The sequence below is a fragment of the Anser brachyrhynchus genome (genome assembly GCF_964034855.1).
Source record: "Anser brachyrhynchus genome assembly, chromosome: 5".
NCBI lineage: Eukaryota > Metazoa > Chordata > Aves > Anseriformes > Anatidae > Anser > Anser brachyrhynchus.
This window is the reverse complement of record NC_137699.1, coordinates 49,147,018-49,172,510: the sequence shown is the minus strand read 5'-3', so window position 1 is coordinate 49,172,510 and position 25,493 is coordinate 49,147,018. Positions and strand designations below refer to the sequence as shown.

The 25,493-nt window shown below is 42.3% G+C and overlaps 1 protein-coding gene across 1 annotated transcript in view; it reads left to right on the top strand.

The window, feature by feature from the left end:
* Positions 1–25,252, top strand: part of GPR68 (G protein-coupled receptor 68) — a 35,699-nt gene extending 10,447 nt beyond the window's left edge. The window contains exons 5-10 of the mRNA XM_080596315.1: positions 1,251–1,906; positions 2,212–2,864; positions 3,664–3,780; positions 4,866–4,955; positions 11,964–12,083; positions 20,781–25,252. Coding sequence (XP_080452441.1) covers positions 20,923–21,999 — 1,077 coding nt within the window. The 5' untranslated portion in view covers positions 1,251–1,906; positions 2,212–2,864; positions 3,664–3,780; ... (1 more) ...; positions 11,964–12,083; positions 20,781–20,922 and the 3' untranslated portion in view covers positions 22,000–25,252. The remainder of the gene's footprint in view (positions 1–1,250; positions 1,907–2,211; positions 2,865–3,663; positions 3,781–4,865; positions 4,956–11,963; positions 12,084–20,780) is intronic.
* The last annotated feature ends 241 nt before the right edge of the window (positions 25,253–25,493 follow it).

Genomic DNA, 25,493 nt, shown 5'->3' with positions numbered 1-25,493 from the left:
CAAGTCCTTGTTTCTCAGCTACGCAAAATGGATTGGCACTGTGATAGAGGGATGGATTTAGCAAAATGGTACCTGTGGATTAGCACCCTGAGAGGGGGAGAGGCCTCCTCTATTTTCCCTCCTATTGTCATAGAAATGGGTGCTTGAGAGGATTTAAATCAAACTTTCAGTGGAATGTTGACCCTTGAAGGCAAAGCACAGGTGAGGTAACTGGGATAAAACGGAGCCGGCTCTGTCAGAAGGGGCCTCCACCGGCACACGCTCAGAGAAGGATGCTGGTGGCTGGAAACAAGACCAGGGTAAGTGAGAAGAGGTCTGGAAAACCTGGCCTGTGAAGAATGGGGTTGTTTAGTCTATGAAAGAAAAGTCTAAGAGCATGATTAATCCTTAGACATCTAAATAAGTAACATAGAGAAAGGTAGTAATAGCTTGTTTTTCGTGTCCATTCACAGAAGAACACAAATAAATGCATGAGAAACATGGAAGATTAAGATTTTGATATCAGTGCAAGCCTTTTAAGAATAAGCCCAGACAGGCAAATAAGACATTTCCAGAGGAGAGGCAGAGTGTTCCTCAGTGGTAATTTACGAGAACAAGCTAAAGCTAAAGAGAAGCTAAAATAGAACAGTTCTGTTGGAAGGGACCTACAGAGATCATCTGGTCCATCTGCCTGACCGCTTCAGGGCTAACCAAGAGCTAAAGCAGACGAGGGCATTTTCCAAATGCCTCTGGCATGGGGCACCAACCACCTCTCTAGGAAGCCTCTTCCAGCGTTTGGCCACCCTCACAGTAAGGAAATCCCACTGCCCCGGCCCAGGTGTGGCACCCGGCATTTTGCTTGGCGGAGCTTCATGCTGCTGGTGGTTGCCCAGCACTCCAACATCTCCAGACCCCTCTGCAAGGCCTCTAGTGACAGTCCACTTTTTCCTCTGTTCATGCCTCAGAGATAGAAGTGGTCTCACTGACCTTCTCGATGCGTTTTTTGTGATATCTCTGACATTTATTGTACGTTGTAGCTCCATTATTTTTGAAGCCTGCTGCCTCTGGTTGTAACACATACGCAAGCCAAGAGTTATTCAATTCAGTGGACTTATTTAATCATCAGAAACATTAAAATTATTTGATCAAAGCAAGCAAAAAGCAAAAATTGCCACTTGCACCAAATACTAGCGATTTGTCAGCTTTAATAGCTGCTGTATAATTTATAGAGATAAAAGGCTACAGGAACAGTCATTTCTTTTCATTTTTAGAGTTTTAAATAGATCCCAAAGTGCAGTTGCTGTGTGTGTGTGCTGGAGCCTGTGTTCTGCCTCCCAGGAAGTAACAGAGAAGGAGATGACCAGAGACTCCAAACCCCTTAACTTCAGCAATCTGTTTTACACCATCTACATGCTGAGAGAAGCAAAACATAATGGCTGGATGAAAGAAAAGCAAACCAAGATTTTTCTGGAGTTTATTTTGCTCTAATTTTAGGAAAAGGAGGTTTGCTGCCCCACTTGCAAGGCCTGATTACCAGGTGAGCTGATCAAGTGTTGCCTTTTAAGCTCACTGTAACGGACATGTATTGTGTCTGGTGGCCAAGGCTCTGCTGTCTGGATGTTCTGTGCACCTGTATGTATCAAACATCCGTCTAACATATCTTTGAAAACGTTTGCACTTCTGTGTGACTGAGAACGGCAGCCCAGGGGGGAACTAGAAAAGAGATGCCGCCGACAGTGACGCCAATGGTGTCTCTGCTTTCCAAGGCACCCAAAGGGGGTAATCCCTGTCTAGGGGTCTTTTCAAGACTTGTTTTTCCAGACTTGCAGCCTGGAGCCTGCAGGAGGTGGAAGTGATTTACCTACAGCCACCATCAAGACCTGGATGCTCAACAAGCGATCTCTGCTCCAGCAGGCTCTGAGGAGAGGCAAGTAGTCCGGTATAACACCCTCTTGCTTCTTTGCTGAAGAGTAGCACGCCCATTGCTAAGGAAGTAACTGCACTTCATTTTCTTAATATCATCCATTATAAGTCCTTTAAGACTAATAAAAGAGCTGCAATATCTAAGGGTATGTAAGTGTGCATTAGAAGGCACTAAAACAAAAGTTTTACTTTGCTTCCTGAAAGGTCCCAATCTGTATGATTTTCTTAAGTCTAAATGCAGGTGGGGGAGAGCTCTGAAAGTGCCGATGAATTTGATACTAAGTCTTTGTGTTCTTTAACACTGCACAGGTGATCAGTCTCTGGCCGTGTTCCCAGGGGCCCGTGCGTGGCCCGTTCAGCCCGGTATGCTGTCTGCATCTCTGCCATCCTCCAAGCTGCAGAGCGAGCCTGCAAAGGACTGTTCGGTGCTTTTTGCAGCCTTTTCAGGTCATGTTCAAGAACTTTGTAATTTTTCTGCTGTATCCCTCCTCAAAAACTCTCGGAGGCCCCTTAACCCTGCAGATAATTTTAGCTCTCTGCTCTGGCAGAGGCCCTGGCAGAGGAAGGTTTCTGCCATCTGGTAGCCTGTCATACCTGAAGGGCCCTTTGCCTGTGTTTGGAACAAGGAGTTATTTTTGATGCTGGCTCTGACGTTAGCCATGGGTACTCTTGGAATATTTCCAAGTCTTGTAATTGCCATTGTATCCTTGTTTTTTCCTCTTTTTTTTTAAAAGTTTCCCTGCTTACGTTCTTCTGTGCTTTCCACCAGGATAGAAATAGAGAACCCATTTTCTTGTTTTGGACTACCCAACACGAGACTCCTGTTTCCTGCCTTCTGGTCCCTGGCCACCCCTGGGGCACTGTCGCCCCCACGCAGCGAGCAGTCAGAACTCATCAGGTGCTGTCCTGAGCACACGGAGTCACCAGTGTCCTTACAGCAGCACAGGAGAGCGCTGCATCAGGTGAGTTACGCATCAGTTCATGGCCTGATCTGGGAAAAAGCTTTTTGTTTCCAGCCTCAGTGATGTAATTCCCTATCTGTTTTTATAGTAATGCCTTTCAGTGTGAGTGATGGACAGGTTAATACACAGTCTGAGGGGCAGCTTTCTCTGCTGCAGGAATAAGAGCAGCAGTGCAAGTCAGCAGCACGCCAGCTTCTGCATCTGCTGCAGTCTTCCTCATTGACCTTGGACAAACCATTTAGTTTGTTTATGCCCCAGTCTCTTGCTGTGCAACAGGAAGGAAAAGCACCCTCCCAGACCTTGCTCTTGCACATTCAGAGCAGCAGCTCCCTTGTGCAGAGTTCAGCTTGGGCTGTGTTTGGACGTAAGGAAGGTCTGATCTCAGTGAGAACTAGGAACAACTTACTGTAAATAAAACTAATAACAGCGCTGATGCTCTGTATACTTTGTAACGCTCTGTGTACTCTGTGAGAGTACACAGCCTGCACAAGGCAGCATCTGTGTGTGTTCAGATAAGTTGCACGCAGCAGCCGTTTTGCACCAGCTGCCGTGGTTGCAGCGCGGTGTGTCTGCCGGTTGTGCCGGCGGTGGTAGGTAGGGGCGTGAGCAGCTCCGTGTGCGTTCCCATCTCTGTGTTCAGTGTCTGCTTCTGGCACTGTCATCTCTTTCATTTATGAATGAGTGGGTGCGGGAGGAGAGGGCTGGGCTGGCTGACTCGACTCCTTTGCAGTTGTACTATAAAGAGCACAGGAGCTGGAACATAATCTCCTCCTCCTTCCCTGCACTGTTTCACCGACAGCCTCGCTCACAGCTGGAGGAAGACAGCCTCGCCAGCAGCCTGAGCAGAAGCTGGGAGAAGGGAAGTCTTGTGCTCTTTGCTCTGCAGGAAAACCATCTTTGTATAAACTGCTCAGAGGTGAGTTTCATTTTTTACCTATTCATTCTTAAAAGCAAACAAATTTTCCATCATTGCTTATATAATGTTACGACTCCTGGAAAGGTGGCAGAACAGTTTTTTGGCTAGGTTGTTAAAAGTGAAGCAAAGCAAAACAAAGGAGGGATTCCAAGGACTCAACCAAAGCAACGTGTCCAAAAATTCACAACTTCAAAATGAATTTCCTTGGCAGGTTCCCACTAGTGGAAAACTTTGAATAGAAGCTCTTCCAAAAAAACTTTCTGGAGTTCCAATTAGGTGCAAGGAGAGCCAAATGTTGAAGTTGTATTGATGAGAGGGAATTGTTAAGATAAACTAAGAATCTGTGTCGTGTTTGCAGCAGGGAACAAGAGCAATAGCCAGTACATAAATTTCAGTAGTCATTTTCAGAGCAGTTAGTAGGAGCATATATGTTGACTAGATACAAACTTTTTAAAATAATTAGTAAGGTATTTAAATACTTCACTTCCTCTGAAGACATAGCCCAAAAGTTAGGAATAACTGCAGAAAACTGCTAAACCTTGGTGTGTAGGTACTCTGTGTACAGCCATATAGATTTGTCTTTGTCTCTCAAAAGTTTGCCATTAATATATTTTCCAAACAGTAAGACACTTATCTTGCTGCTGTTCAGAACCTGACTAGAGAAACTTTAAACGTGAAGGTTTGTGTAGTGAAACGAAATCCATTCTATCAGAAATTAATCTGCCTTTTTTTTTTAATAGGATTAAAAACATTCATTAGGTAGGTTGCCTGTGTTACTTATGTGTTTTTCTGGTTCTTGGCAGTCTTTGAAAAGCAAGTAAGAAAGTAAATCACTGAGAGATCCACTTCCAAGTGGGTTGGGGATGGGGAGTTGAGAAATGGAAAATTTAGAAGAATTTTCAGCCTTGTACTGCGCTTTTCTGTTCAGAACATGTGCAGATATCTAGTAAAAATTTAAGGAAATTTAAGTGAGACAAGGAAAAATGGCTACACACAAGCTCATAAGATGTGACACCGTCACTGTGAGCGTTTCAGGACATTCTGAGCAGTCTGTTAATCAGCTCCTGCTGTGACTTTTTCCACAGTAACACCCTGTGTTCACATTGCCTCCAGAAGAGTATGACATTTGACCACTTCTTCTTTCAAGTTTGCTTTAATCAAGAAGTTGCTAAGAAGTAAGTCAATCCCCCGTGCATGTAATGCCCTCTCCTCTGTTCCTTTTCTGAGCAAACCAAAAATTTACTGTCCTCAGCGCTATCCTTCCTGCCTCCCCATCTTATTGCTCGTATTTTGTTGTTCCCCATATCTCGCTGCTTCTATGCATGCAATTGTAAGCTCCCAGTTACATGAGCGAAGAGGCAGAAGGTAGCTCTTTCAGCTGAGCTTATGTTTGATGCTGTAAAGCTGCATGTAATTCCAATGATAAAATAGGAGAGAAATCCCCAAAGTTTTAGGAATCTTTTTAGGGTCTGGGGAGTGCACCATGAGAAGGTGTTGGTTTTACAGAATCAGACCAATATTGTTGTTCTGTGATAGTGGGGCACAGCTGCGAGGTGATAATGTCTACATCACAGCATTGTGATTTGAATATCACAGTTTTAAATTAAGAAAGAAGTGATGGTTCCAATATTTCATAAAAAAAAACACACTCATCTCACTTGGCATCTGTTGTGGAATTTATTTAACTCACTTTGTGGCTGGCAGAGAAAAAATGACTCCCTTACTTCTGGGACCTGAGGACTATAAAGAACCTGAGACAGCAGGAAAAGAGGGAAGAGAGATGGCGGGGAAAGGGGAGAGAAGTGAGAAGGATGCATCCCAGCTGAGCTAGATGTCATCACACTAGATGCCAGCTAACATTGTGAGCCCAGAGCATGGCTCAGCTGATGGACAGATGGATGGTCAGATGGACTGGAAACTTCTTATCTAGGGATGAGCGCAGTTAGAGGGGACAAGTGTTCAGAGGTATACATATTAACCTACATCTGCCTCTCCTAAGCAGCCCTGTGGTTGCTGTCGCTCAGATGAACCAGGAGATATGTAACTGCGAGTTTTGCTGGCATCCTGTTTGAACAGCTCACGGAGATGAAAAGTTTTTCCTTGCTAGATATTTTAGATCTGACCTGAGGGCACACTCACATTTTGCTGGGGCTTTATTGCTGCTGCATGTTCTTGTGTCAGGGCAGTGATAACTGAACAAAAAGTTATTTCGGGCTCACGAGGGCATTTACACAACTTTTCTAATTATTTTTAAATGAAGAACTGTGGAAATAGAACATGGCGGCCTTGTGATGCTGATTACCTTACAATTAGCTGGATGTTTCCTCTGAGAGATTTGCTTTTCCTATAAAGCTTATTTTGAGTGGCTTTTAACAGTTGTTATGAATTATTCTGCCAGCTGAAGCATTTGCAGAGCTGCTGTCCCTGACAGCTGATGGTACTTGATTTTGAAAAGACGCAGAACAGCTTTAATGTTTAGGAGAAACTGGCCAATAATTTTAAGTGAAGGTATTAGTAATAATCAGCAGCCAGGAACAACATTGCACGTTATGCTCTGAGGGATGGTTGCATCCTCTGTAATTCCTTTGTCTCCACTAAAAACCGTGCTCTGAACTCTGTTAATCTACTGGGTAGCAAAAGCAGAACTTTTTTGCCACTTCATCTGGAAGCCTCAGCTAGTATGCCTGAGAAAGAAAAAAGACTGAATATTACGCTTGAAATGCTCTGTTAGAGAGAGGTTGAGTGATGGGCTCACCTGAGGGATACAGAACTCTGTTCCTCCCTGTAGAGCGCTCCCGCCAGAAATTGTTTCTGTGGCAACAAATCCATCTGCAGCCGGGTTGTCTTGGGGTTTGATCTGGGGATGCTTATGCACAGATCTGTCACTGTGCCAGAAGCAAATAGAAATTCTGGTCTATAGGTAACGGAGAGGGCACTCTGCTGCTGCTACTGGCGCTCCACAGGAGACGTCCTCCTGACAGTCTCCACTTAAAAATTGCTACAGACAGCTTTTGCTGCAGGATGAGCTTAACCTCTCATTCCTGAACATCGTTGCTTCGTCCTGCAAGCTTTCAAACTTCCTTTCTCTCAAATTGTTTGCTCTTGGCTGACAGTAAAGACACACGAGCTTTGAGGAGTAAGAGATCAAGAATGAACGTATTACAACAGCAAATGCAATCAGACTATCAAACTTCAGTCACTTTAATGACACCTGAATAAAATGCCAAATAATTTTATTTTCCTTCTGTGAAAGGAAGAAGAAATTTTACTCTGATGGCTGATGATTTACTGTCTATGCACATATCTAATTAGAGTGTGTATCTATTTTATGCTCTACATTTAAGAAGCAATTAGACACAGCTTTCAATGTAGGAATTATTTGTTAAACTAGTTAGAGGCTTAAACTAAGGTGCCTTAACTTATTGTGACATAACATTATTACTTGGAATTTGAATTTGTGTCCAAATTTCAGAGAGAATCTTACACCTCCACACCAGAGCAAAACTTGCATTTCTGACTAGCGTTAGAATCCCACCTCTCCTGCACCAGCTTGTCCATCTTCTACCCAACAACTCATCAGAATTCCCCTATGAAAATAACTGATTCTTTCTCTTCTCTAGTTAAGTGAATGTTGGGACATGTGAATGGTTTACAGTAAGCTTGTTACCTTTGCCATAGGTTGCTTCTCTGACACTATAAAATAAACTTTATACCTTTCTAGAAAATAAGCTTTTTCCATTTCTGTGAGGTCATGGTTCCTCGACTACTTTCTCAATTCTTGTGTTGAATCTCTTTTACCCAGATTTATACCATTATCGTGGGCAGGTTGTTTCATTAAAAGAAGATTAGAGAAGGGTAGTCACTTTTCAAGCGTATGGATGGTTGAGTTTGTGACTCCAGAGGGGATGCTGTGACTTGCCTCCCAAGGAGAGAGGTGGCAAAAATGACAGGGGCTCTGGCAAGGGGAGGCAGGTAGTCGTGGCTCATGCGGATGATGGTGTCATCCGAAGGTGTGATGGATAGCGGCTGGAAACATTTAGGCTCTTCAGCAGAATGATGAAGTACAAGAACTCAACAGCAGGGTGCTGAGAAAGGCTTCTTACACCCTCTGTGAGGGCAGGCAGGGGTACAGAGGTATGGCTGGGAAAATGGAGGAGAGAATAAGGGCTCATGTACATCAGGAAAGGAGGACGCTCAGAAGTGAAGGAATAGAATAGAAAGCCAGGTTTTGTTTAAGTTGTAATGACAGTTAAGGTACTAGCACTTAAAATCATTTGAGTAACAAAATATTTTTTTTACATGAAAAATAAGAGAATTGAGGAAATGAAAATTCAGGAAATGAAAATAAAAGGAAGCCTGCAGATACAGATGCTGGCAGATGCTGTTTAGAATGATATTTCCACTGGGGACTGGGTCGCTGGAGTCCTGTATCTTCCAGTTAAAAAGAAAAGAAAAAAGTGAAAAGAACTGAAATTTTCAGTGGTCATCTAGGGAGTGAGAGCAAAGAGGGAAAGAGTACAGAGGAAAACCTTGTCCAAGGCACAAAATCATGAGAAGTCTGAGAAATAACGTTGCAGAACAAGCTTTAGATGTGGATATTGACTTAGATCTTCTGGAAACTTGGCTAATTTCCAAGACGGAAACTGCACAAAAAGGGGAAGCTTAATTAAAGGCAGCAAAAAGGGATAGCTAGAAGAGTTAAATTTCTGCAGGCTAGATGGGGACTATCTGAAGACACACACACATGCATGCCCCCTCCCCAGAAACATACAGAACGGGCTGAACTGAGGGGACTCAGCTGAGGCTGAAAGGACACAAGCTTGGCTAAACAGCACTGCATGGAAGGGTGGATGGTGTGCTAGGCTCGAAGAACAGGATTTAGAACAGAAAGGTTTGAAACACACACAATGGGATCAGCGTAAGCCAAAAACACAAACCCTGTACATGGTGACAGTGCACGCGATGCTAGGTGCTGGCACTGAATGGGTTTATTTCCTGTCGTGAATTTTGTCTCTGTGTTCAAAGTGAAGCCAAACAGAGGAATACAAATGAAGTTAAAGAAAAATGAGGGGAGGAAGTGTAAAATCTCTAAATACTATAAACAGCTTTTTACTTTTCCATGTCTTAAAACTTTTGCTGTACAAAATGAATCATATATGAAGATAATAGCATTTAAAAGAGAGATGACGGCTTTATTGAATGTATCAGTATTTGCTGGGGTGTGCAACAGTGAAAACATTGACCGGAGGTCTGTTCAATCTCTTTAGACACAGCAGAGCTTCAACCACATTTCGGTTACACCTGGCACGTCAAATTTTTCTCCCAGACAGACTTTGCTGTTTGTCAGATGTGATCAGTCAAACGTTGATTATTGCTTGTCCAAGTCGCTGCTCGTCAGCAACGCTGCTCAGTCGGCTCTACCCAGTGAGCTATCAGTGAGGGAGGGGAAGCAGTTGTACAGAATGTTTAGTTGCTCTAAGTGGGATTAGCTTTCCTAATTACTTTCTGTTAATGAGATGGTTCTGTTCGGAGGGCATGTTGTTCTGATATTTAGGTTTAATTACACTGTCTGGAGGCAGTGGTATTATAAAAGATGTAAGCAGAAGGAGAATTTGGTCCCTCCTTCGGTCTCTAACTTGTTAGCTTCTGAACAAGATTTCCCTCATAGCCAGTGGGTGATGCTGGGGAGGCTCAACAGCAGGGGCTGCCTTGGGTGTGCCCTTGCTTCAAGTGCCTGTGGGTACGGAGAGCAAGCTGCTGTCAGTGCACACGTCAGCTACATCTGTGCTGTGCCTTAAGTGTCTGGGCCAAGGCGGGGGCTAACACCTGACGTGCTCTGCCCAGCCGTGTGTGAGCACCGACCGGCACAGGGGGCTGCCAGGGGGCTGCGGCCCACGCTCAGCCCGCTCAGAAATCTGTGGGGCCCTGTGTGTGGGGCCACAGCTCCCTTGGCAGCGTTGCTCTGAGGGGCACGGGCCCTGTGGCGGTGCCGAAGGGCAGGGGGCGCGCTGGCAGCCCGAGGAAGGTAGCTTTGTTTGAAATGCGGTACGGATATGACCTAAATCTTCAGTCGCTAAGTTCTTGGCAAGATGTCTGGCATTGGCCGGGGGAGTGCGGTGCTGGTATCGGAGCAGGCTGCAGCTTCAGTAAAGAGTCAGACAGAGTCTGGGAAAATGAATCAGAAGAGTGAGGCGATTTGCTCCGAGACTGTAGATGGTGAAATGAATCAGAGCCCATTTACTTCAGGAGGGAGAAGTTCCTACTTCTCAGTCTCAAGCCTACCACACAGTTGTTCCAGTCCTTGTTCCTTACTGGTATTTTTGCTTGTTGATCATGGCTTGTGTGGCTTCTAATCCATAAAACCTACTTAGGCTTGGCTCTTCTTCCCAGCTCGCTTTAAATGAGGATTGGCACACAGATTCGGGATTATGAGCGGTTCTATTGTCTGCGGTTGTTCACTACCTGTTTGCCCACTTGTGAGGCAGAGACAGGGCGGCGTTTTGTCGTCTGTATTGAGGAGGTTTGTGGGAGGGAGAGGCTGAGGTGGCTGAGGTTTTAGCTGGGGGAAAGGAAGATTTGGAGTTGTTCTCTGAGGAACAGAGAGATTTAAGATTTACGCAGAAAGTGGCGTAATGTGGAGTTTTCTTCCACCCACTGTCCTGCACATCCAGGCAGCCTCAGGAAGATGTATCCTGAGAGCAGGAGCTAGCGCAGTGGTGAAATCCTGGAGGGTCACGTCATCCACCTGGCTGATCTTTAACAGCAGGAAGGAGGGGGCAGATGAGGGTCATTTTCAAAAGCTATGAGCCAACTGCTTGAGACAACTGTGGCATGACTAATTCCTGTTATGTGATTCATCTCCCTGCTATTAGTTGGATTGCTTGCCTGAAAATACACATAGTGTGAACTTATTATTACCATAAATAGGGATTTTCCAAAGTGAAGTTTCTTTTCAGCACTTTCCTGTGCTCAGTCAGTTGTTTGGACCTTGCATTTGGTAAAACAGCCCCAAACCTAGGTAAAGAACATAAAGCACTTTGAGATGTGGGACAATGTGTGTATATTGTCCCCTCTGCCTTCCTTACCCCCTAACGTCAAGTTGTCCTTCATATGGGCAGGCCTCATCTAAGAAGTCCTAAGGTGTCAAAATGTGCAATGAAATGCTACAGCGGCAGAACGGGGATTTTTTAAAATTATTTTTTGTACATGTAAAGTCATGTAGATTTCACTTCCATATAGCTTTAATTTCTAAGGGAAAAATTCCCAAATCCAAAACATTAAAAAAAAAAAGAAAAGAAAAGAAAATAACTTATTTCAAAACATTTTTTTCTGGTGGAAATGGTTTTACTCCATGTCAGATTTATACAGTTTGTATTCATGCTATTGCGTGTCGCCAGAAGGGTCTGTTGTGCCACGTCACCTGGCAAACAGTAATAGAGAAGAGCATAGGGGAGGGTATTGAAAGCTCTCCAAACATTTCTTTGCCTTCAAGGGGCATCAGCTGGACCATCCTCGAGATGTTTGCTAAACTTTAAGACAGCTCTACATCCCACACACCATCTACCCCGGTGCTCCACTTACCTTTGCTAGTGGAAACTTTTTTTGTGGTGTTTAACCCTATCTCTTGTTCAGGCTTACACAGAGAGCACGCTTCCTTTTTTGCAACAGTCTTTATCATGTCTGAAGGTTTTTGCTGTGTTTGCCCTCATCATGGTCTTCTTTAGACTAAACAAGCCTGCAGATCATGAAGCTCTGTAAGAAATAGCTGAATCAGCGTGGACCACAAACCTAAATGTTCTACATTCAACCCACTTTATAAGTCAAACTTCCAGTTAAGCAGGAAACCACCTAGAAAGGCAGCAGCTGAGCACTTTTGGGTGGCTCTAAGAGAGCTAAGGTACCATGGACCAGTAACTCAGTATTACACAGTACCCCGGAGTCTATACTGGGAGAGGTCATGGGGGGGAACTTGTTGAAACACAAAATTTACCTTCCCGGAAAATGTCAGTATTTCAGAAAAAAAAAATCCTGAATATCCCAGCAGGTTATCATCCTAGGCTAACCTTTGTCCTTTTAATTAGAACACCAAGTCGTCTTCTTAACTGATGTGCAAACTGCGGTATATGAGATATGTATTGCATCTGATATAAGAAGTCCTTAATAAGGCATATTGTATTTTACAGCAGAACACTGGCAAGGATGAGGGGGTTACAATGATCACATACTGAACTGGAGTCAACAATATGCTTCTGGGTAAAACCAACACAAAGGAAACATATCGCATTGGGAAGTCTCAGCAGGCTGTGAGTACTACCTCTCCATCCTGTGCACCACTGTAAGGCACTTGTAAGATTAAACTACATTACCATGATGGGAAATGAGCATTGGAACTAAATTTAGAGGTCGTGAAAGTATATTAATTAATTCATTTCTAATATACATTGACTATCTTCATTGGCTTCTAGCTGCCTTGCATCAGTCAGCCCACACTGCTTACATTTAGCTGCATAGATCAATATTTTCAGCTGTTGGTGGCCAGGGAAAAATTCTGTAGAACAGTTAATGACATACCTGATACTCTGTAAGCCACCAAACGAAGCCATTAAAATGTTCTCTACTGGAAGACTGTGAAGCTTGAGATAGAGGAGGATGGGGCTAACTGCTGGAGAAGCAAGGAGTGAACATTTGCATTTGCTAATGTGCTGCAATATTTTAGCATGCCCACTTGGAACTATAGTGTTTAGACCATTGTATTGGAATATTATTTAAAAAAAAAATCATACACAACACATCTAATGTCCAATCTAGTGTTTTCAACAAGCATTAGCTTACTAGGAGAAAAAGAAAGATTCTTTTCTTGAGTAGCAACGTGAAACTGCTACTCAAATTAGCATTATCAATTCCTAGTGACATGTATGGGCACGAAACCCTGAACTACACCACCACTGTGGTTCAGATGGCATCCGAAGTTTTAGTGATGAAATATTTAATGTAAGTAGCTTACTTCAGACTTTGGAGAAATTTGATGATAAACAGAAATTAAGAAGTTGAGGCAAATTCCCAAGATACCAAAGTTTGAGCAAATGGATTTACCCAATGCTGTGAATAATTGCATGTCTGTGCTAGGGAAAATTGGGCAGTGGTGACTAATTAGTCTTTTGTTTATGTGGGTTCTGAAAAAATGTTGCTGGCTTCCTTCTTTGACAATAGGCTTATAAATGGAGTCATACAGTAATGACAAAAGTAAAGTGATTTGTAATTATTGGAATACTTCTATGGTTTCCTCCCACTGAAACAAACACACAGAGGAATAATTGTTGTATGCAGAGATTCATGTTAGACGGCTCCCCTCACAAGTTAACAAATATGGAATGGGTTGTGTGGAGACCTAAAATAAGTTTAGGAGGGAATTCAGTTTGAGAAATTGAGGTTGGGTTGGGGTTTTTTTCGTGCCATTTTTTTTCCCTCCCCAATTTACGTAAGATGATTTCAGAGGGTTAAAAAGATACATCCTTTTTTACTGTATGCCCCTGGTAAGACTCTCTTGCAAATAGGACATACAGAGTTTGTGCGTCTATTGAAAAAAGCAGACTGAAACAAATCAGGAATGAAAGTACAGCAGAGAATCTCTGAGGTAGCCTGTCTGCTTTACAGATGACAAAGCCAGCAGAAAACAGAAGTAAAACTCTTTGCAACCAGCTGCTCTTCACATAGAAGTTTGACAAAAACAGTATTTCTGTGCGCTTTCTGTGATAGTGACTTATACTTCACACTCCTAGGGACCATGAACTCTGGTATCTATTTTCAAGCGTTATGTTTGATTCCAGATTCAGTGAGAAAAGTTTAGAAACTGACCCAATTAAAATATATGTATATGGTCAGCAGAGAAATTAACTGTATTCCCTGAAAAGACACATTGATGCTGCATGTAAAACTAGCTGCGCTGAAAGAAAGTGAGCAGCACAACTGAGTGCACTGGGGTCAGCAATTAGAAATCTCCAGTCTCTAGACTAATCTCTAGGTCTCTGATGCAACCTAGTTTTTATCCCACTTGCACATTTAAATCAGGCTATGATCTTTAATGAAAAAATCGTAATTTCTACTGGACTTCTGTCTTAATACAAGCCATACCAACTCTATCTGACCTCAACAAAACCAGTGCCCTGCTGAGGTGCTTGGGCCAAACCTGAGCACCTTTCTTGTAGAAACTGAATGCAGTCGACCTGCATTGCCTTGGTTTTCTTCCAGGCCTGCCAGCACCCTCTTTCTTTGATCTGCCCAGACCACGGGTCACAGCACTGCAGCTTTGCTGTTTCGGGTCCCTGAGCTAACAGTGCTAACGTGCACACATCCCCATGGCTTTCCAGTGTGCCCTTATGAGTAGCTGTGTAATAACTTGCCTTATCCCAGGTGTTCAGCAAGGATAAAATACCTTATTCACTAGAATTGTTTCCACCTTTAATAAATGTCCTGTAGCCCACTGGTTTATCTCTTGGAGTCATTGGTATGACATTTGGGTGCTTCACAAACACTAACCAGTTACCTGCAGGAAATGCCTGTCTGTAAGGCAATATAACTTTGAATTTGTGGAGATAGAGATGGGGATTATATAGTTTGGTAGCCCAAAATACTTGGACTTTTTCTAATTTGTCTATGTATTTCTTAGAGTGCAAAAGGTTCCACAGACTTTATCAGTGGTGAGTGGAGAGGGCACCTGGCTTCATGCCCTGTAAGTACTGCATCCCACTGTAATTCTTTTCTTCTGAGCAGTAACAGAGTGACTGTAAGTGCATTGTTAGCCATCCTGCTGCATAACCAGATATTCCCCATTGAATACTGACAGTCAGATTTTTTCTTTCCAAGCGTGGTAATTTTGCATTTGTCCTCAGTGGATTTAATTTTGTTTTCAGACCAAGATCATTTTAAATCTTGACTGTTACGTACTCCTTCCCAACTCAGTATCATGTTCTGATTTAATAAGTGTGTTTTCTATCCCACTATTAACAGGATAGAAATTATGAAATTATGAATTGATGTCATATGAATAGATAAAAATAGTAATTAGCATCCTGAAAAGGGCAAATTGTTGCTCCCAACTCAATCCACCATTCCAGATCCATAGTGACTACAGGTGACTGCTTTTTGACTGTGGTTGCACACATCAGGCAGTACATATAATGCCTTTGCAGTTTCCCAGGTGTTACTGAAAATGCACATTGGGATGTGTCAAAAGTCTTTATGAAATCAAGATGCTCTACATATGTTGCTTCCTCTCCAGCTATGCAGACACATACTTCATCAAAGAAGGAAATTAGATTGGTCCCACACTACTGTTTCTTGTTGAATCCATGCGTCTGTTTCTTATTGCAGCAGCATCTCTAAAGCAGCGCTGCTGTCCTTGCTGCCCGTCTCTTCCCCCTCATCCTCCCTGGCTTTCTCCAGCCCTGAAATACAGCTGCTAACTCTTCTCTCTGACGTCCTGCTTTTCCTCCATACATCTCTAGCCCTGGTGTATGGGACTCTGTGTGAGAAAGGAATTATGATATCATGAGAGCTACAGCTGTTGAGAAGGGGGCTGTCAGGGCTGAAACCAGGCTGAAGAGGCTATGAGGACAGGGGTGGCACTGAGCTGAGGAAGGTCGTTTCTGGGAGCTGGGGTACTGACACGTCTGGGATGACATTTGGGTATGAGGCTGCGTGAGGCAAGGCTGATAGTTGCAGGGAATGGGAAGCAATACGTTCATGGATTAATCAGTGGAGATGAGACCAGCTTCCACTACTGTCCTTCATCCGTTCCAACTCTGATTTCCACTCCCTGGAGCAGCAACATGAGCTGCAGCCTGATAAGGCTGCATGACGCAGAGAAAAGAGCACCCATCCATGCCTGAGCCGGCCCTCTGACAGCAGGCAGGTAGGGCTGAGGTCAGAGCTTCTCCCATCTCCCCAAGGAAGGGTGTGAGGTGCGTGCAGCTGCCAACCCCAGCCCACACTCCGCTCCTGAAGTACGGCAGGACTCGCTTGGGGTGAGTCTGAGCAGCTGTGAGTCACTGCTGTAAATACCCATGTATGTGTACCGATTGTCTGACAGCTTGTTCTGGTTGAAGCTGAGCTGGCTGGTGTACGATTCTCCAAACACTCTTTTCACAAGACAGGCAATATGTCTGTTTTACCCCAATCTGCCGTAAGTTCTGAAACATCATCAGTAGTAATTCACAAATTGCTCTAGCTGATTCTCTCAGACTGCACAGAGACTTTAAAATATCTGTTGGCCTTTGCTTATCTACTTTGTCTGTGCCTCTCTCCTGTTGTTAAAAAAAATAATTGTGAGATACTGGGTCGCAATTTTGCTTCTGAAGATTGGAATAAAAAATAACAGCAAATATTGCAGCCACGTTTAAATCTATAATTTCTGCTTCTGCCTCATGTACTTGTCTTTCCTTTCCCTTCCTTTTCTTGGGGAAGTAAGAAACGGGATATTCCAATAAGAATTGGATACTCTAGCCAATAAAGAAAAGAAACATCCTTATTGCCTTTTTTGGCTCTTTCCACTTGTGACCTTTTTACTTCATCATTCCTCTGGTTTAATCCAGGCATTGTTGTGCCATTTCCTCATAGTCAGCCTTAGTCATGCACCCCAATTTCCACTTTATTCTACATTTTTTCAGGGGGATTTTGTCTAACAGTATTAGCTTTCTCAAGTAGCTAGGAACCTGAGTCTTCAGAAAGAAAGGTGGTAACAAAGGAACGGTTGTTCCTTCTTTCCTCTCTCTTAGCCAGAGCATCGCCCCAGCGAGATGATTGAGCGTGCGGAGGAGGCAAGAAGGGGCAGAAACCATCTCTTAAAATAGTAATAAAAGCACGGTTATCTTCTGTGGAAGGAATGCTCAGCAACCAGGTGCCATTTTCCCTTTCTCAGATCCTGCCTTTCCTATTGCAGCTCTCTCAGCCGCCCCACCTCGCGCCGCTAACCCTCTCTCAGGTTTGGGCCTGCCAGTCTCTGCCCAATTTACATTGCTCCACCGCTCCCTGGTCTCTGCTGCTACTCATTGCTTCCAAGCCCCTTCCTCTGACCTTGTTCTTCCAGGCTTTGTGAACCAGTGTTGCACCAAGCTGACAAACCCTCGAGCCTTGGGAGAAGTTTAGTGTGGGGGTTTAAAGGCTAGTGTTTATGTAGGTAATGATCTGAACCAAATCCAAAACTGAAACAATCTCAGATTTTTGGTTCCAAGATGTGCAGCGTGGTCCAAGTCCTGCTATGAACGCCAAGTGACTCAGGTCTGTTTGTGATGTATGACAGGTGGAGGGACAGATTAAACAGCAAGAGATCAACTGCCATGTAAAAGCACACAGCCACATTATCCTCCCTGCTCACGGAAACAAGTGCTTTGTGGATGAGACAAGCTGTGAGCACAACTTTTGCAAATGTGTACCAGGAAGTCCTTTGGCTAAAAATGTGTAGATCTAATCACAGACAGATTTCTTATGAGGAATCTTGTAGCAATCATTGAAACTGGAAAGAAAAAAAAAAAAAAAGGAAAAGAAAAAAACCAACAGCCAGGCTCCATCCTATTACTCAGAGCTGAAGAGGCTATTGTCAATGGTTCTGGGTTAGTTCCTTTGTCATCACCAGCAGACAGCACTGAAGATGTGAGCTGCTCTGCAGTTCACAGTGCAGGGTGGGAATCGTGCTTTTGTCAGCAGCTAGGGTACGAAGAGGGTTGGAAAAAAAAAGAACCTGCTGTTGAATTGTCAGTGAGTGATGAAAGTTGGCTTATTTAAACAAGAAAAAGTCAGGCTCTCCAAAGCCCAGAGATCCTTGGCTTTATTTTTCATCCAAGAACAAGAGGAGTGTTTGGAGCTCATCTACGTGTTTTCTTGCCAAGACTGGGGCTTAGGTAGGTAACACTGAAAAGACATGGGCATATGAGAGAGAGAGAGAGAAATCTTGCCTGGAAATGTCTGCGGACTCGTGATGCTGGAGGTGTTACATAAACTAAGCTCTAAAAAACCCACACAGCTGCACTATTTCCATATTAAAGCTGTCTAAATGGAATGCCTGTGTGTTCCCATCCATAGCTGCTTTCAGCTTTATGATTATCTGCACCCCAGATGTTTTTCTTACAGCAACTTTTTCATTTTTCTCCTCCTACTATCTAGGCTGGCTTAGTAAGTAATGAGGGAGCTATTTGTCTTTTCTTTCCTGTCCCCTGCCTCACCTTTCCTTCAGTTTCCGATTTGCCAGGGAGCTTGTAAGTTACTGTGCATTATATTCCTAATGACAGAGTGGTCTTTAAAGGCTGTTCTTCTGCAACATCTGTTGGACACCCTCATTGCAATGTTTTGATACCAGTCTTGATGAAAAAGCGTGCGGTTTCATTCCTGGCCGGTGCAGAGCTATGTTAATGTACTTGGTTTGTGGGGAAAGAAGGAGAAAGCTAAACTACCTTTATATTTCTCATTTGGCTACTGAAACTGTCACTGGTGAGGCACGAGGTGTCAGAGGGCCCTGAGGTGTCTCAGAGCCCCCACACTGAGGATGTTGAAACAAAGGAGGAGTTTTCCAAGCTCGCTTCATCCACAGACCAGAAGAGCAGCATAAAGCAGCTATTGTGCCAAAGAGAATCTGGACCTTTGCAACAGCCAGCCCTCTCTTCCTGGCCCCAAAACAGCGCACGCCAGCACTTCCTCCAGGAGCAGGAAACATTACTGTAATCAGAAGTGTGTATTATATTAGAACAATATCGTATCAATAAGACTTTCTCTGTGTCTTTCACATTCTGCATTCTGGCCAGACTTTTAAGCTAAGCAGATATGAATTTTACAATCATGTTCTTCATGACATAATTTAATAAAAACAGTTTGAGTTCTTAGAGGAAAAGAAGCATTTTCAAAAAAACAGTGCAACTGTGGAGGACATCTGTTTTTTCTCAGATCTTCTCATACTGTGACCCATATTGGCCTACTGGGTAACACTGAAAAAACAGAGAGCTCTTGAACTATGAACATATAAAGACAGTTCTGACTCTTGAAAGGTATCGACAACCTTCAAAATACTTTCTACGGTCTTTTAAATTATTAATTTGGTCTTACCAGCAGCAGCTGGGCACTGACTGGATGCTTTTATTTGTTAGGTTAGATGCTGGATCCCAGATTTTTAGGCATTTTAGGCTGTAACTGGTTATGCCAATCATTCTGTGCAGACAAACTCTTACCTGTAAAAGTCACCAAATTATTTTAAAGAAATTATACCAAATAAAAACTCAAATACAATTGTGCTTGGAATGGAGAAGGTGAGGTGGATAGTTAGGCTGTCAAACCTGTCTCAGTGCAGATTCTGTGCGCGCAGGCTTGAAGCCAGACCTCCTGTAGACAGTAAAGATGCGTGGCAGTTGTGCAGCCCCTGAGAAAAGCACAGTGTGCTGGATGGTGCTAGAGGAGTGAAAATGCCCCCTATGTAACAGTCAGTCCTTTGGGAAATCTGCGTGTAACTTCACGGATAAATTTCTGTACGCACCTGTGATGCTAACATTGTCATCGTTGTTCCACAGGGAAGGTTATGGCAATCTCTTGGAGCAAACTTCGAACTAAACCAGACGTGTCAGTGACTGGGTCCCTCCCGCAGCATTTCTGCTGCCGTGCTCACTATGTCTGTGGTCACTGTTGTGCCAGCGCTGGTGGAGGGGCAGTCTGAAAGAGCTGCAGGAGAACAGGAGCAGCAGAACAGAGCTTGCGCTGGGCTAGACTCGACCAGTCTTTTGCACAAGCAGTTTTGGACATTTTAGTAGTTTTGGAGACACTTAAAAAGAAAAATGCAAATTAGGGTAGTAAATGGGAAAGAACAACAAGGCTTTATCTTTGTCCCTGACAATGCTGTCTCCTTTTGAAGCCAAATTAACCGAAGCTTTACGAAGATCATGCAAATTGCTAACCTTCCCAAAGTATATGCTACAACTGCGCATTTTCTGGTAGTGGTTCAAAGAACTAATCTCACTGTCTTGCATCGTCACATAACACGTACGTCCCCCTAAGACTGGGGCACAGTTTGCCCTGCTGTTTTCCAGTCCTGAGCACTTGTGCCAAAGTGACTGAACATATCACATTAGGTGATAAAAGGGTGAACATGATACTTCGTTTAGTCTAGGGTTTAATTACTGTGGGCTGGCTGAAGGCTTAACTCTTGTCCTGGTTGAACTGGGTGCTAACCCGTTGTCAGCAGTGATTTTTATAACAGTCTGAAACAGTAATAGTTTAGTATGGAAAATGTTTGCCCAGGCACATGTTTGGATTGTAGAAGATTCTTTGGGTGAAAACAATTGTATTCATCTTCAGTGCAGATGAAATGGGAAGATCCCGTGTACAGATAATAATGGGTGGTTTTTGAGAGTCCATGGCAAATAAGGAGTTTGTAAAAGCTTATCTTATAGGACTAAGACCATGGAGACATTATGCCAGATTTTTAAAGCGTCTTTCTGACAGACAGCTTGCTTTTGGGACTGTGTTTATGCTTAACTGTAAAAGAGACTGCTAAAATTTCCAGTTTATTCATCTTGATGGGTTGAAATGCATATTCTATGGTATTTTTTATCTAAAGGGAAATTTAAGTAATGGAAATTAAAAATCAACTATTCTGTGCACCTTGCATCCTCTAAGGAAGTCTGAGTGAACTACTGCTTTGCCAGAGAAATATTTCCATTTTGAACAGATTGGATTACTGCTTTTGTGCTTCATCTGTAAAAGAGAGATGATATTTCTTCACCTTTTAGATACTCATAAAGCTAAAGTGACAAATGTTTGTAAATTGCTTGGAAATTCTTTGACAGAAAATTTTGTTTATGTGCACAGTACACGGAGTTACTCATATGAATCATGATTTCCCAGACAGGCTTTATCTTCTGTCAACGACTGTAAGAAAATTTAGTACTAGGAAAACACATCTTCCTGAAAACTGATGATTTGATAATGATATTCTTCCTTAAGATTTTCATGTGTTTTACCACCAGGTTATTAACATCCTGCAGCGAGTCATCACTTCAGCCTAAACTTTTTGTGGATGAAATAAGTGGTATATGAAACTGGATGAAATTAAGTTCTACATCTATTCATTCGGGACCCTGATGAATGATACATGTTGAGAGGTAGAAGATGATGAATTCCACAGACAATGCAACTGAACAGTGTATTATTGACCATAATATCCACCAGACATTATCCCCCGTGGTATACATATTTGTATTTATAATAGGCTTGCCAGCTAACTGCCTGTCACTGTACTACGGGTACTTACAGATCAAGGCTAAAAATGAATTGGGTATCTACCTTTGCAATTTGACTGTAGCAGACCTCTTTTACATATTTTCTTTGCCTTTCTGGATCCAGTATGTTTTACAGCATGACAACTGGACCTATGATGAACTGCTGTGCAAAATCTGTGGCATCCTCTTGTATGAGAATATCTATATCAGCGTGGGCTTCCTCTGCTGCATCTCCATCGACCGCTACCTAGCAGTAGTGCACCCTTTTCAGTTTCATCAGTTTCGGACAATGAAGGCTGCTATGATTGTGAGCGCTGTTATCTGGACCAAGGAAATAATGACCTGCTGGTTTGTCTTTACACACGGGGAGATCAGTATGGATGCAGAGAGCCATGTGGTATGCTTTGAGCATTACCCCATCAAAGACTGGGAGCACAACATCAATTACTATCGCTTCTCTGCTGGCTTCCTTTTCCCCTTCTTTCTGCTGGCCTTCTCTTACTGTGGGATTTTAAGAGTTGTCCATAAGAGTCACGGCACTCAGAAGAAGAAGAAAATCCAAATTAAACGTCTGGTTTCAAGCACTGTCTTCATTTTTTTAGTGTGCTTTGCACCATACCATATACTACTTGTAATTCGCAGCGTATTTGAGAACAACTGCTCATTTGCTGACAAAATATTTAACATTTACCATGCTTCTCTCCTGTTGACTACTTTTAACTGTGTTGCTGACCCAGTATTGTACTGTTTTTCCAGTGAAAGCACTTACCATAACTTTGCCAAGATGCGAGACTCTTGTTTAACATGTTTAGGATGTCTAAAGACTGAGATGAAAGAATCCTATCAGCTGAGTGCTCCGGAAACTCCCAACAGGCCACAACATGAGCAACAGCCAGGGTTATTACAAAAATCACATGATGCTACTGAAATAATGGAAGACTCTTCAATTAACATGGGCTATTTATAGCATTCATCAAAAAGGACACTTGTGTAAAATCTCCATGTATGACTGTATGTATCCATCTGATTTATCTGTGTATTAAACTGTTTTACCTCCCAAAGGCTTATTAGCAGTGCAATACAGTGAGGTGCCCTTAGCTACAATCATGTATATTGTCATTACGGTACCACTCAAAACCAGTCAACTGGCATTGACTGAAATAAGCTAGTACTCATGGTGTGGTTCTTTAACTGCTGTCTCTTTGCAGCATCTGGAGAAAAAAAAAATCTCAACAATCTGTTGAAAAGGTTGGAGACAGAACAAATTAAATGTGCCCATAACTACTTTTGAAAGGAAAAAATTGATGCATTTCTGCAACGTATTATGTACTTCTCTGAAATAACTCCTTCTCCAGCTAGTTTAAAGGTGTGCAGAGACCTTGCAAGAGCCAACTTGCTAAAACTACTGATCAAATAATGTGAGATGTTCTGGGACAACAGGCACAAGAAATTCAGCATCTGCTGAGACCTTCAATGTGTGGATTGACTGTTGAAACTCGTCATAAGGCTTCTGTTGACTTCCAAAGGTATGAGATCTCTTGGCTCTGATTGGGATAAATAATTCAATTTGTTGACTTGGAAAGGAACGGGAGGTTTGTAGTATGTGCGGTGCATTTAACCCATGCATTTCTCTGAATCATTGTCTTCAAACGTGAATTTAGTTGCAACTAAATTCTACTGAACCTTGTTAGAATTTGGACTGTGTCCTTCCAAATCTGTGTGTCTTGAGCAGCACAGACCATGCAGGCAATTAACAGTGAATTTGTCAGTGAAACTCCTAAATGGATTCTGCTCAAACTCTGTTTTCACTAATAGATATTAGAGCTTAGGCTTTCGTCATTGTTCAGTAAATACAGTATCAGAAACAAAATACAGGAATACCTGGAGACAATGGTAGTTAAAGATGAGGTCGTTGTGCTCTATAATATTGTTTCTACAACCAAGTCCTCTCTATTTTTTTGTTGGTGGTGTGTTTTTTATATATATATATATATTTTTTTTTTCTTTCTACTAATGAATCCTGTTTCTCCTTTGTTATCGTAATTTCTCGTATCTGTAACTGTTACACCATGAATATTACCTCATCCTTTCACTTATTCTATAGTTTCAAGCATTTCTTGAAACACCTCTCTGTATTTGCAACCCGGAGTTGATAACATGCAGCAGTACTTTTTTTTGTTTCTTTTTAATGTCAAAAAATTGTCTAGACAGACCTTCTATACCTGGTATCTCAAATATGTTACTGTACACAGCCTCCCTTGTCTGTGTTTTTTAAAAGGCAGCATGTTCTAAGAGTTTTCTGGAAACCACCCTTGTGAGTGCAATATTAGAATTAATTAGGCAATGTGTTTAATAAATAATGGTTTTTATTATTTTCTTTTTTATTTGTTCATTTTGTGTTTGGAATAACTATCTTATGGCTTTGGCTCACAGGAGTTTATTTGTCATACTACATACTACAGATCCTCTCCTCTGCTTTTGCAGAAAGGATTCATGTCCCCACTCTAAGGAGGGGATTAGGTTTGCTTAGGTTAACATTTGCTTTGTTTAATTCTTTTAACATTTCTTTATACTTAGACCACTCACCATGCTGGATTAATTACCTTATTACATGCATTTTTCTTCTGACTATCAGTGCTGTTTAGCTTTACTTTGTTAGTCTTTCCTCCAGTCTGCCTGTATCAGCTGAGTTGGAAGGCAGGGACTCCGGACTGTTTATGCTTTGCCCTGTTTATGCTTTACTTCTTTATAGTCACCCATGTTGTTTAAATTAGCTGGGATGCAGAGCATGCCACATTACATGCGATTGCCATCTGACAGATTACGACTTACTTATGTTGGTACTTTGTTGTGGTCAACTTTTGGTCAGCTGCTGCAGTTTAAATCAGATGGAAACTTGTGTAACGGTCCGACATCCTGCTGCAGTTATCATCTAACCTGCTAACCAGGCGGGGAGGGAAAGGTTGCCCCTCCCTCCCACCCCAGCACAAAGTCAGCGTTTCATCAACTCTTTCTACATTGTAATGGGTGGGCTTAGGCTGCAGAACTGCGACCACCATGGGGGGAATGTAAACCTCAGAGCTTTTCTATTTCATCCTGAACATAATCAAGGGTTGCTAGAGATATGTTACATATTGGCATTGGATTAAATACAGGGCTTGGGACTGCAGAGAAGAAAGGATTTTTAAAATGCGCATTAGAGAAAAAGACTAATAATTTATTACATTTTATACTTCTTAACAAAATCTGACTGTTAAAACTTGTATTTTGGTAAGAAAAGTACAAAAGTTTATCAAATCAAGTTCCTTTGATAAAAGTCAGTGTTTGAAAGGAATAATATACATTACATCTGCTCGTCTAACAGGTCACTAAGCATGTAGCCCACAGAGAAAGAAATCACCTGACTCTTTATCTGAACAGGTATCTTTAAATTATATCAACTTAATTTTGTGGGTTCTGTGCAGCAGTGAACGTATGCCATCCTATGGGGTTACTGGCTTTGGCAAAAAAAACAACAACAACAACAACAAAAACAGCAAAACAAACAAAAAAACACTCAAGTATTCTTACTGAATATTTTACTTAATGGTTTTAGGTAGATAATTTTGGAGACTGCTAAAGGAGCCATTTTCTAATTGTGAGATAGTTTAACCACAGTGTCCTTTGAAAAGGTTTTAAGTAAAATTAATCCAAAAAAAAAGAGAGAAAGAAAAAAGGCTGAGCCATAAATTATCCATTGGAACCTTTGGCAAATCTGACTATCAGCATTCTGGCATTAAGATTTTCTCTCATACATGTTCAACTGTTGTAGATCTTTACAGGCTGTGTATCCTCATGGAAATCAGAAGATTAATGTCCTAAGTGTGCTGGTGTTTGTGGTACAAACTGATTTTTCTTATTCTCAAAGCATTACGCGTTTGTCTTAGATAAGAAGGAAAAAAACAAACAAACCTCACCTGCCAGAAAGAATAATAGATTTAAGACATTGTTAGCTGTTGAAATACAGTCCTTTGGAAAAAGCAATGGGCAAACAGAACTGCCATTTGGATGCTGTTGAAGCACAATAGCTTGATGCTCTCCTTTTGTACCATTATAATCATTTTATGACAGGTAAAGCATCAGTGTCCGAGAGGTGCAGTGCAAAACAGAGGCTGTCCTTCCTGCTGTGAGGACTGACAACTAGCACATCTTCAGCCCAGACACTCATCTTGAGTTGACGTAGCAGCACAGCTTTCAATGACGTAAGTCAGGCACAGTTCACACCTGTTTGTCGTGTACTGGTTCACTGTTAGTAGGCCTTTGAGATTTAATTTTTCTTCACTCGGTCTCATCAAGAGCTGTATTTCTATCACTGGAATTCATTTGCAGAATTTTACTGAATGCAAATGTTCTTTAATTTCTGATTGTGCTTTGATTTCTAAGCATTATTTTTTAATCACTATGTACTGAACTCATTTAGGG